General features: G+C 52.8%; 1 protein-coding gene across 1 annotated transcript in view; it reads left to right on the forward strand.

The window, feature by feature from the left end:
- Window positions 1–12,438, forward strand: part of CELSR1 (cadherin EGF LAG seven-pass G-type receptor 1) — a 182,322-nt gene that overhangs the window by 139,203 nt on the left and 30,681 nt on the right. The window contains exons 10-14 of the mRNA XM_025399607.1: window positions 4,872–5,057; window positions 6,132–6,245; window positions 7,130–7,304; window positions 8,227–8,368; window positions 10,706–10,826. Of these exons, the coding sequence (XP_025255392.1) occupies window positions 4,872–5,057; window positions 6,132–6,245; window positions 7,130–7,304; window positions 8,227–8,368; window positions 10,706–10,826 (738 nt within the window). The remainder of the gene's footprint in view (window positions 1–4,871; window positions 5,058–6,131; window positions 6,246–7,129; window positions 7,305–8,226; window positions 8,369–10,705; window positions 10,827–12,438) is intronic.

Consider the following 12,438-nt stretch of genomic DNA (forward strand, 5'->3'; position numbering starts at 1 on the left):
CAAAAAAAAAAAAAAAAAAAAAAAAACTATCAGGCCAGGTACAGTGGCTCTTGGATGTAATTCCACTACTTTGGGAGGCCAAGGCAGGTGGATCACCTGAGTTCGGGAGTTCAAGACCAGCCTGGCCATCATGGAGAAACCTCGTTTCTACTAAAAATACAAAAATTAGCCAGGTGTGCGGCTAATGTTTTTTTTTTGTGTCCCCCCCCCAAACAAAAAACCCCCAAACTATCAATAGAGACCAAAAATCGAAATACAGTTTTAGTAACATAACCTTTACAACTGGTTAAAACCTGTGTCCTATTTTCTCTCATGGATTTATCTTAGACTGATGTGATATTTAGAAGTAGATTTCTAGGTTAGCAAGCATGTAGCATTTTCTTTTTTCTTTTGAGTTGGAGTCTCGCTCTGTCTCTCAGGCTGGAGTGCAGTAGTGTGATCTTTGCTCACTGCAACCTCTGCCTCCCAGTTTCAAGTGATTCTCCTACCTCAGCCTCCCGAGTAGCTGGGATTACAGGTGTGTGCCACCACGCCCAGCTAATTTTTGTATTTTTAGTAGAGACAGATTTTCACCATATTGGCCAGGCTGGTCTCCAACTCCTGACCTCAGGTGATCTACCCGCTTCGATCTCCCAAAGTGCTGGTATTTCAGGCATGAGCCACCGCGCTCAGCTTCATGTAGCATTTTCTAGTAAATCATTTTGGTATTGTTTTTAGCATAATTGCAGGTCAAAGAACTTATACCATGTGATTTCAGAGCTTCGAAATGTGGTTTACGCCCAGATCTAGTCGTTTTTTTTTTCTTTTCGAGATGGAGTTTCATTCTGTCACCAGGCTGGAGTGCAATGGTGCAATCTCAGCTCACTGCAGCCTCCACCTCCCAGGTTCAAGTGATTCTCCTGCCTCAACCTCCTGAATAGCTGGAATTTATAGGTGCCTGCCACCACATCCAGATAATTTTTGTATTTTTAGTAGAGACGGGGTTTCACCATGTAGGCCATGCTGGTCTCGATCCCCTGACCTCAGGTGATCTGTCCGCCTCGGCCTCCCAAAGTGTTGGGGTGAGAGTCTGGAGCCACCGTGCCCGGCCTCTAGCCAGTTTTGTACACATAGCACTGTGTGCTCTGCAGTTGTTACCCATATATATCAAGTAGGTAAAGTTTGTTGACTGTGGTATTCAAATATTCTTTATCATTATTGGTTTTAATTTTTTTTTGCCTTTGTCTTCTCACTTGTTGAGAGAAGTTAGTTACAGATCTCCTACCTTGACTGTAGATTTGTCTATTACTTCTCTTAGTAATCTTGATTTTTACCATATAGATTTTGAGGCCAGGTTCTTAGGTGCATACAAATTTAGAGTTGATTTATCTTCAAATCAAACGGACTCGGTTATCATTATGAAATTCCTCTTCCTTCTGTAGTAAGAATTTCTGCCTCAAATCTACTTTGTCTCATATTAACATAGCTATACCGTTTTCCTTTTGGTTAGTATTTATATGATATATTTTCTTCTGTCCTTTTACTGTCAACATATTCTGTATCCTTATATTTCAGGTAGAATATAAGCAGGGTGCTCATAGTTGTTTTTCTAAAATCTAGGCTATTTTTTTTCAGGTATCTTTAAGTATGAGCATCTTAGTTACAACCTTGTTTTCTGATTCTTCTTACATGTATTTAAACATGGCCATTTGACCCTTATCTCTGTAACACCTACACCCAGAAGTAAGTCTAATGGTCTCACTGAGTCTGTCTGCTTGGAAGTTTTGTGGTTCCCAGTGTTGTTTTTGAGCCTGTGTCTGATGATTCTGTGGTCTGTTACCACTCTTCCTTGCTTCTCTTGGTTTTCAAGCGTATTACCTTATATCCTCATATACTTGGCTGCTTTTTATTGAGTGCTAGACATTTTATTTAAAAACTAGAGAGCATTTGAAACTAGAATGGGGGCCAGATGCAGTGGCTCATGCCTGTAATCCGAACACTTTGGGAGGCCAAGGCAGGCAGATCACCTGGGGTCAGGAGTTTGAGACCAACCTGAGCAACATGGAGAAGCCCCGTCTCTACTAAAAATATAAACAAATTAGCGGGGTATGGTAGTGGGTGCCTGTAATCCCAGCTACTCGGGAGGCTGAGGCAGGAGAATCACTTGAACCTGGGAGGTAGAGTTTATAGTGAGCTGAGATTGTGCCATTGCACTCCAGCCTGGGCAACAAGAATGGAACTCTGTCTCAAAACAAACAAAAACAAAAACAAAAACCCACACACACAAAAAGAGAAACTAGAATGGGGATGTCATTATCTTCCATGTTTGCTTCTGGCAACCACTGGGAGCATTGCCCTCCTGGAGCACTTGAATGCAGTCACAGACCTTTTTTTTTTTTTTTTTTGAGGCACAGTCTGGCTCCGTCACCCAGGATGGAGTGCAGTGGCGTGATCTCTGCTCACTGCAACCCCCGCCTCCCGGGTTCAAGCAATTCTCCTGTCTCAGCCTCCCAGGTAGCTGGAACTACAGGTGCCCGCCACCACACCCAGCTGATTTTTTGTATTTTCAGTAGAGATGGGATTTCACCTTGTTGGTCAGGCTAGTCTCGAACTCCTGACCTCAGGTGATCCACCTGCCTCGGCCTCCCAAAGTCACAGACTTTAATGCAGTCACAGACTGAGATGGTTCAAAGCTGGGCTTCCAGTCCTGCAAGGGTGGGTCTTTTTCATTTTTTATTGCTAGTGTAAACCCCTCAGGGTTCCAACCAGAAGCCAAGGAACAACCGTTGGCAGTCCGTGAACCCCAGTTTTTAATCCTCCAGCCCCATGAACCTAGAAAGCTTTCAGGCATCCTGAGACTCTAGGTCACAGGTGACTGATGAGGCATGGCACCACCTGCTGACCGGGCTGAAGAGTGCCAAGGAGGGCAAGGGTTTCAGGTACCTGGCAGCCGTGACCTGACTGCACGCTCAGCCTCCACTGTGTCTTCCAGAACCAGCTGCCAGCCTTGCAGGGAAACACACCATGCTGTTGTGCAGATTCTGTCTTTTCCTTGGTCATGAGCCTGAAACTCTGTTTTGCCTGGAGCCACTTCAGTACCTTCAAACAGACATTCTTTAATATTTTGTCTCATGTTTGTAGGTGATTTCAAGAGGAGAGTTGGTCCAAATTGCCAAGTCCTTTCTTTTTTTTTTTTGAGATGGAGTCTTGCTCAGTCGCCCAGGCTGGAGTGCGGTGGCGCAATCTCGGCTCACTGCAAGCTCCGCCTCCCGGGTTCTCGCCATTCTCCTGCCTCAGCCTCCCAAGTAGCTGGGACCACAGGTGCCCGCCACTACGCCCGGCTAGTGTTTTGTATTTTTGGTAGAGACGGGGTTTCACCATGTTAGCCAGGATGGTCTCGATCTCCTGACCTCATGATCCGCCCGTCTCGGTCTCCCAAAGTCCTGGGATTACAGGCGTGAGCCACCGCGCCCGGCCGCCAAGTCCTTTCTTAGGAGAACTAAGATTTTGACACTGTCCTTGGCCTACCTTATTTTACAATATGAGCATCTTAGGCCATTCGCAATGCTGATTTTTGTTTTTTTCATGCATGTAATTAAACACAGAGGATTAAATCTTGTCTTATAAAGTATGTTTGCATCCAAAAATAGGACCCCAATAGTTACCTGAATCGAGCTGGTTCCCAATACTTAAAAGCCTAATGGGGCTTGGTCTTGGCCCTTTGCTTACTTGACCTCCATGAAGCGATTGATGCTTTTTCCCATAGAATAAGACAAGCAGTTCTGATGAGTGTTTTGGCAGCAGCAACAAAGAACAACTTGGCCTACTTTTTTTTTTTTTTTTTTTTTTGAGACAAGGTCTCGCTCTGTCACCCAAACTGAAGTGTACAGTAGTGCTATCTTGGCTCACTGCAACCTCCACCTCCTGGGCTTGAGTGATCCTCCCACCTCAGCCTCCCAAGTAACTGGGATTACAGGAACATACCACCATGCCCGGCTAATTTTTGAATTTTTAGTAGACACGAGGTTTTGCCATATTTGCCAGGCTGTCTTTGACCTCCTGGCCTCAAGCAATCCACCCGCCTTGGCTTCCCAAAGTGCTGAAATTACAGGTGTGAGCCACCACACCCAGCCAACTTTGTCTAATTATTATTATTTTGAGACAGAGTCTCGCTCTTGTCTCCCAGGCTGGAGTGCAGTGGTGCAATCTCAGCTCACTGCAACCTCTACCTCCCAGGTTCAAGCGATTCTGCTGCCTTCGCCTCCCGAGTAGCTGGGTTTACAGGTGCCTGCCAGCATGCCTGGCTAATTTTAGTATTTTTAGTAGAGACGGGGTGTCACCATGTTGGCTAGGCTGGTCTTGAACTCCCGATCTCAGGTGATTCGCCTGCTGTGGTCTCCCAAAGTGCTGGGATTAAAGGCCTGAGCCACCACAGACAGCCAACTTTGCCTTTTTTTTTTTTTCTTGATACCAAGTCTCATTCTGTCACCCAGGCTGGAGTGCAATGACACAATCTCAGCTCACTGCAACCTCCACCTCCTGGATTCAAGCAGTTCTCCTGCCTCAGCCTCTGAGTAGCTAGGATTACAGGCACCCGCCACCACACCTAGCTAATTTCTGTATTTTTAGTAAAGATGGGGTTTCACCATGTTGGCCAAGCTGGTCACGAACTTTTGACTTCAGGTGATCCACCCGCCTCAGCCTCCCAGAGTGCTGAGATTACAGGCCTGAGCCACCGCACCCGGCCAACTTTGCCCAATTTTTAAACCCATCTTGTATCTGGTACCACAGCATCAGTCTCCCTTCACAGCTTTCTTGTTTAAGTGACTGCAAAGCGTTGTCTCTTTCATTGTCATTGTACCAATCAGTTGGTGTGGCTCTCCCTGCTCCAGATCCTGAACAACTACCTCCAGTTTGAGGTGTCCCATGGCCCCTCCGATGTGGAGTCCGTGATGCTGTCCAGGTTGCGGGTGACCGACGGGGAGTGGCACCACCTACTCATCGAGCTGAAGAATGTTAAGGAGGACAGTGAGATGAAGCACCTGGTCACTATGACTTTGGATTATGGGATGGACCAGGTGAGCTGGTACCTGCACCTCCTCTGGGGATGGACCCTCTGGCCCAGGGAAAAACAGAATGACCCCTTGATGTGCCAGGACCCGCCAGAGACCTTGTGGATTTGGGGAGGCACTTTCTGGGCCCCCGCAAGTGGGCTTCTGTTCTGCCCTGTACCGAGGTCACTGGCATCTTCCTCACCTCCTTTACCCAGATGCCCCACCCCCGACAGTCAGCAGCTGACTTCCTCCAGCTGCATTTCTCAACATGGTGCTGTTGGTGCCTTCAGCAGTGGTTTCTTTTAGCAAAGCCATCTTGAGCAACTTGCGCCTGCAGGCTCAGCACCGTGTCTTTAGGGTATTGAAGTAGCAATGCCAGGGCCCATGCCCTCAGAGCATGGATGGGGAGCAAAACTGGGAAAGCAATGAGACCCAGGCCCTGGACAGGCCTGTGAGACACCAGGGAGCCACGCCTGTCCTAGCAGGTAGATGGCGCCATCCCAGACAATGTTCAGAATACTTACTGAAACTGGCTTTCCACAGTTGGCAGGCGGGTAACTCAAGATGTTGTCTGTGAAATGCCCACACACTTAAGGGGCTACCTGGGATTTCCAAGAGCTCTTGGAGCCAAGGCTCATCTTACAACACAGACCTGGGAGTAAATAGGTGTGTTCCAGGCACCTGCTTTTCTGGGACTGGATCTCAGCCAAGACCCTCTTGGGTTCCCACAGTGTTAATGGGTGAACGAATTTCCGTTCGCTGCCATCTTCCTGATTCGCCAAACTCTGTCACAGCGGGGCTGGTTTAGCGTTGTGACTTTGACAGAGGCGGGACAGTTGCTCACGTTGACCCCACTGGCCGCTTTGGCTAGGCTGGGACATGGACACCCATCCTCTGGCCTGGTCCCCTCGCCCTTATCATCACAGCCAGCCACGCTGTCCAGCTGGGCCCAGCTCTCTCTTTGGAGGCCCAGATGTCCTCAGGCTCTGGGGAGCTTGTTGAAGCGACTGTTTAGGCTTCCAGCACATTCTTCAGGCTGGAAGACGTTTCTAGGATGGTGGACTCTGCCCCCAGAGCTCCGCCCCTCTCTCCACACAGAACAGGGCAGATATCGGGGGCATGCTTCCCGGGCTGACAATCAGGAGCGTGGTGGTCGGGGGCGCCTCTGAAGACAAGGTCTCCGTGCGCCGTGGATTCCGAGGCTGCATGCAGGTAGGTGGGGGCGGTGGCGGTGGAGTCGGGGGGGCCTGTCCCTCACAGGCGGCTCCGAGGCTGCCAGCACCACCGTTGGTGCTGTTGGTTACCCTGTTAGCTTTCAGTGAGTGAAGAATTTGTCTGATAGACATCCTCACTTTAACAGCTCCTGTTTCCTCTTTAGATCCATCCTTCCCCGCGGTTCCCCTTGGCATCCTGGCCGTCCCTGGCCCCCACAGCTCCCCACTGCCATGCCAGCCACCTGCCCCTTGCCTTTGTGAAGCGTCCTGAATTGAGCCCCTTGCTGCCACCCCCACCCAGTCCAACCACAGACGTCACCCAAGTAGGCCCCGTGCCTGTCCCCTGGAGCCAGGGGTTCCAGCCGAGGGAACTGCTCTCAGAGTCACTCAGCTCTCAGCCCCCTCGGCTCTCAGCCCCCTCGGCTCTCAGCCCCCTCGGTTCTCAGCCCCCTCGGCTCTCAGAGTCGCTCAGCTCTCAGCCCCCTCGGCTCTCAGCCCCCTCGGCTCTCAGCCCTCCTCAGCTCTCAGCCCCCTCGGCTCTCAGCCCCCTCGGCTCTCAGCCCTCCTCAGCTCTCAGCCCCCTCGGCTCTCAGCCCCCTCGGCTCTCAGCCCCCTCGGCAGGGATGTCCACTCCTCACACTCCCACCGTGCACCCCAGGAGATCGGGCCGGCGTGCCCTCTGAGCTCCTCACCTAGCCCTCCACTGCACTCCGGCCACCAGGCCATGGGGCGGGAGGAGCAGCCCTGCCCACCCCAGCTCTGCAGATAAATGAGGTGTCACAAATGAATGCCTCGCGAGGGACCAGAGAGGTCTCAGGGTTCCCTTAACCCCTACTTACCTTTCCGGGCTCCTGCAGCCCCAATGCCCTTTCCTTAATGCAGGGAGTGAGGATGGGGGGGACGCCCACCAACGTCGCCACCCTGAACATGAACAATGCGCTCAAGGTCAGGGTGAAGGACGGCTGTGATGTGGAGGACCCCTGTACCTCGAGCCCCTGTCCCCCCCACAGCCGCTGCCATGACACCTGGGAGGACTACAGCTGCATCTGTGACAAAGGTGGGACCGCCCTCCCGGGGCCCTTCAGTGACAGGGAGGCCTCTCATGACTGAAACACAGGAGGGGGGCTCAGTTTGGACGTTGGTGTCCCCAGCCGACTCCCTGTGGTTCTGTGGAGCGCTGAGCTTTATAACAAGTAGGCCCCGTCTAGAGAGAGACTCTGAGCCTCTTCCTTACTTGAGGCACAGAGTGCCCCAGGTGCTCTCCTCAGCACATGGGGTGATCAGCAAAGAAATAATGAAAAGTAAGGCTGGGCGCAGTGGATCACACCTGTAATCCCAGCACACTGGGGGGCCAAGGTGGGTGAGTCACTTGAGGCCAGGAGTTCAGGACCAGTCTGGCAACATGGTGAAACCCCATCTCTACCAAAAAAAAAAAACCCAAAAGTTAGCCCGGCATGGTGGCATGCACCTGTGGCCCCAGCTACGTGGGAGACTGAGGTGGGAGGATCACTTGAGCCTGTTAGGCAAAGGTTGCAGTGAGCTGAGATCATGCCACTGCACTTCGGTCTGGGCAACAGAGCAAGACTGTGTCTGAATGAATGAATGAATGAATGAATGAATGAATGAATGAATGAGTGAAAAGTACACATTAAGGAAATCCTCCCTTCAGGGTGGCCTCTGAGATTTGAGGTGCTGAAGTCATCTGCTGGTGGCCATTCCCCATGTGTCCTGGGGCGGCCTGGGGCCCGTGTTCCAAGGCTCTCACCCTCCTTGGGGCAGCCGGGAAGGCTTTCCTCTCTGCATTCACCGAGTCTAACCTGCCTAACGCTGTGTTTTTGGGGACCCTGTGGCAGCCTGTCTCTTCCCTCTGCCGAGTACCAGGGAAAGTCAGATCTCGGGGAGACAGTTTGCTCCAGATATTTTAACGTGGAAGGTCTCATGGATTCTGGGTGGAGGTAATGCTGGCTCTGTCCTTGCAGGGTACCTTGGAATAAACTGTGTGGATGCCTGTCACCTGAACCCCTGCGAGAACATGGGGGCCTGCGTACGCTCCCCTGGCTCCCTGCAGGGCTACGTGTGCGAGTGTGGGCCCAGCCACTACGGGCCGTACTGCGAGAACAAGTAAGAGCAGCCCCGGGACCTCCCTGTGCCTTCAGAGTCCATGTGGCTGTGTTCCCTCTTAAGTCAGTGTCTTCTCTTTCTTATTTTGACCCGAAGATATGTGTAATTCTGGATTACAGGGACATATTTTTTGTTTTCAAAATTGGCATGAATTAAATGATAATTTTTTTTTTTTTTGAGACAGAGTCTTACTCTGTCATCCAGGCTGGAGGGCAATGGTGCGATCTTGGCTCCCTGCAATCTCCGCCTCCTGGGCTCAAGCGATTCTCCTGCCTCAGCCTCCCAAGTAGCTGGTCCTACAGGTGCCTGCCACCATGCCCAGCTAATAATTTTGTATTTTTAGGAGAGATGGGATTTCACCATATTGGTCAGGCTGGTCTCGAACTCCTGACCTCAAGAGATCCACCTGTCTCAGCCTCCTAAAGTACTGGGATTATGGGTGTGAGCCACCACGCCTGGGCAATGAGAATCGATTTGGACATCTCAAACTAACCCCATTGGATCATGTGTCCACACCAGAAACGTGCAGTATGACTCACCCGGAGTCCTCGCTGTGCCCAGAGCGAACAGACCCCATGAGATGCCGCGAGACGTGTGCGATTTATAGAGAATGCTTTCTCTCTCGAGTCGGTGGGGTTGAGGTCGTGTCTGATGAATGTGGAGATCCTGGTGTGGTTAGGACAGGCAGCAGCATGCTCTTTGGGCTCCCAGAGTGCCCTTTGCACAGGGATCGCTGGGCACAGTGTGTAGTCATTACAAGCGTCACTTTGTCCAAGGTGGAGCTGCTTGGTTCTTCATAAACCAAGGTTCTAGGCTGCCGTGGAGGTGATGCCCCCATGGCTCATTGTCCTCAGCTGCTGGTGGCCCTCAGGTGTGGGGACACCTGCTACGCTCTGTCCTTTGTCCACCTGAGCCTAGAGCAGGTGCTGTGATCCTGGCTGTGATCCTGGCTGTGACCCCATGAGCGGGAAGCAGCCTGTGCCCTGGAGCTGGTGACGTCACGAGAAGATGGCACCACGTCATTCTTGGATACCAGCAAGATCTAATGCAAGGGAGAGCTTAGAGGAGGTGCCCTGGGAGTGGAGAGGGAGGTGGGAGCCAGTGAGGCTGAAGCTGGAGGGCTTTCTGGGAACAGAGCCAAGCTAGAGAGGGGTAAGGGGATGACGCTGGTCTAGAGAGGCCTGGGTGGGGACAGGGGTGGGCCCATAAGCCAGGAACAGAGCTTGGCTGTGTGGAGACCCTGGGGGCCCAGCACTAAAGTGGCAGAACCGGGTCTGGTCTTAAGGAACCGCCAGCTGCCGCATGGAGCACAGCTTGGAGCAGGGTGGAGGGGGTTGCTAAGAGGCTGATCCAGCGTCTCCATGCCCGGTGCCGCGGTCACCAGGGCTGCAGGGGGGTGAAGGCTCTGGGGCCCCCACGCTGCATACACACATCCATAAACACCAGACTCTATCTCTGGCCTGGTTTTCTTTGTGACCCTGATTTGTACACAGTCCTTAATACTTGCTTATCAAGTGAGTGAATGCTAGAGCTGGCAGCTGGGTAGAGGGAACTCGGTTAGCCAGGATGGGGAATGCAGGAGCCTGCAGGACACTCGGGCGGGGCCGTTGCAAGCAGGTGGGCCTCCAGGTGACTGCGCAGGTGCAGCCCCCGTCAGGAACAGGTAGGATGACTCATGCACAGCAGCGGCCGGCACCTCGGAGGCCTGGCTCTGTCACTGCAGTGTTGCTCATCTTCAGTGTCTGTTGCTCACCGCCGGGGGAGGCTCAGGGAGGCAGGACTGGCTTCCACTGGGTTCTGAGTGCATGCACGTGTGCTGCTGATCTAAGGGGCACGCTACACCAGGGCACGGCTGCCCTGAGCATCTGTGGGGCTGGTGCCCAGGGGACCTGGGGGACAACAAAAGCTGCCACACTCCCTGTTGAGGAGCTTCCCGCGGGCATCTCATGCTGGCACTCACCCCAAGCGCACTTTGAGAAGTTATGCCAGGCAGCTGAGTTCAGTCTGCCTGTGTGGGGCTGCATCGTGAAAGGCCAGCCCTTGCAGTAGGGTTCACTGTCTTAATCCCCAGTGAGCCAGGCGTCATGTGGATGTGGGGCAGACAGTGGACATAGATGCCATCCCAGTCGCTTTGGGCATGGCGGATCTGTGGGTGGGGGGTGAGGTTGGGAGCCAGTAGAGGGGAGACTGAGGCCACATAATGTGAAAGTGAAGCTCCCAGAGCTGGACCCAGCCAGGCCTCCTGGGCAGCCATCTCCACGCTGCCAGCGGGCCTTTTCTTGTTCCGGAAAGCACAGTTGCATAAACCTTCCAGCTGCCCTCTTATTTTCCCCGCAGACTCGACCTTCCGTGCCCCAGAGGCTGGTGGGGGAACCCTGTCTGTGGACCCTGCCACTGTGCTGTCAGCAAAGGCTTTGATCCTGATTGTAATAAGACCAACGGCCAGTGCCAATGCAAGGTGAGGCCCAGCCCCCATGGTCTCTGCATGCCCACCCCAGGCCCTGAGCCCAGGGAGATGGCTGTGTGTGCTAACACACATGCGCAGATGCCCCTACATACACATACGCCTACACACCCTGCCTGTACACACCCCCTACATACACACATCCCTACACACACCCTGCCTGTACACACACACCTGCACACACACCTGTGCCCACTCACACATTTGTGTACAGATGTGGTTTTTGGTTTCCTTGCTGTTCCCCTGTGCTCTGTGACTACTCCATGGCTGTTTTCCACATGTAAACTACGGGTTCAGCCCCGCCAGCCCCTACCCAGGGAACAGGAATCCCTGCCTGCTCCCAGCCCACTGCCCACGGCTATGGGCAGCCCAGCCTTTTCTGAGGGCTGGCTCATCTCTGGCACCACCCCGGCCCTCCTGGCCTCCTGGTTGGCCATTTTCCTGGTCTTTTTTTTTTTTTCAGATGGAGTCTCGCTGTGTCGCCCAGACTGGAGTGCAGTGGTACAATCTTGGCTCACTGCAGCCTGTGCCTCCCAGGTTCCAGTGATTCTTCTGCCTCAGCCTCCTGAGTAGCTGGGATTATAGACGCCCACCACCACGCCCAGCTAATTTTTGTATTTTTAGCAGAGACAGGATTTCACCATGTTGGCCAGGCTGGTCTTGAACTCTTGACCTCAGGTGATCCACCCGCCTCAGCCTTCCAAAGTGCTGGGATTACAGGTGTGAGCCACCGTGCCTGGTCATTTTCCTGGTCTTTACCAAGCTGACGTCCCACGACAACAGCAGTTTTAAAATAGAAAGCGTCACTAAATGCGTTATGCCCCACCCCCCATCCAGGGCTGTCCGTCCTAACCTGCGTGCAGCACGGAGCTCACATCTCACGTCTCCAGATATGCGCACGTGTTCTCAGTGCAGACTCTAGGGACCCCTCCCCACCCCTCTCAGGATACATCACCTCCTTCAGGATCTTCGTGTACACCACAGCCATAGCACTCACAGTAACTTGAAATCCAGATATTAGGTCTGAGGGTAACAGGAGCCTGGGCAAGGGACATGAGCTTCCTGCAGATGCGGCCGGCCCTAGGAGGGAAGCTGGCATCAGGGTACCCTTGGATGCCATCCCGTGATGTCAGTAGTGTCCTGAGTGCCCGCAGTGGTTCCAACAGCAAGTGGGACTTGTGTCCTAAAAGGCTCAAATTAAACAGCTCTCCTGGGTCCGGGTTGGTCCACACATGTCACCAGGTGGTGGTGGTGGCACAGTGGGTGGCAGAGCAGAGGGGACGTTGGAAGTGAATTGGCGAAAACTTGCCTATGATTTTTTTCTCATTCAGAGTTATAGGCAGGGTGTGGTGGCTCATGCTTGTAATCGCAGCTACTCCGGAGGCCGAGGCAGGAGGGATTACTTGAGCCCAGGAATTCAAGACCACCCTGGGCAACATAGTGAGACTCCCACTTCTACAAAAAATAAAAACATTAGCTGAGCGTGCTGGTGCATGCGTGTGATCCCAGCTGAGGTGGGAGGATCACTTGAGCCCTGGAGGTTGAGGCGGCAGTGAGCTGTGATTGTACCACTGCATTCCAGCCTGGGCAACAGAGTGAGACCCTA

Source organism: Theropithecus gelada, chromosome 10 (assembly GCF_003255815.1).
Source record: "Theropithecus gelada isolate Dixy chromosome 10, Tgel_1.0, whole genome shotgun sequence".
Lineage (NCBI taxonomy): Eukaryota > Metazoa > Chordata > Mammalia > Primates > Cercopithecidae > Theropithecus > Theropithecus gelada.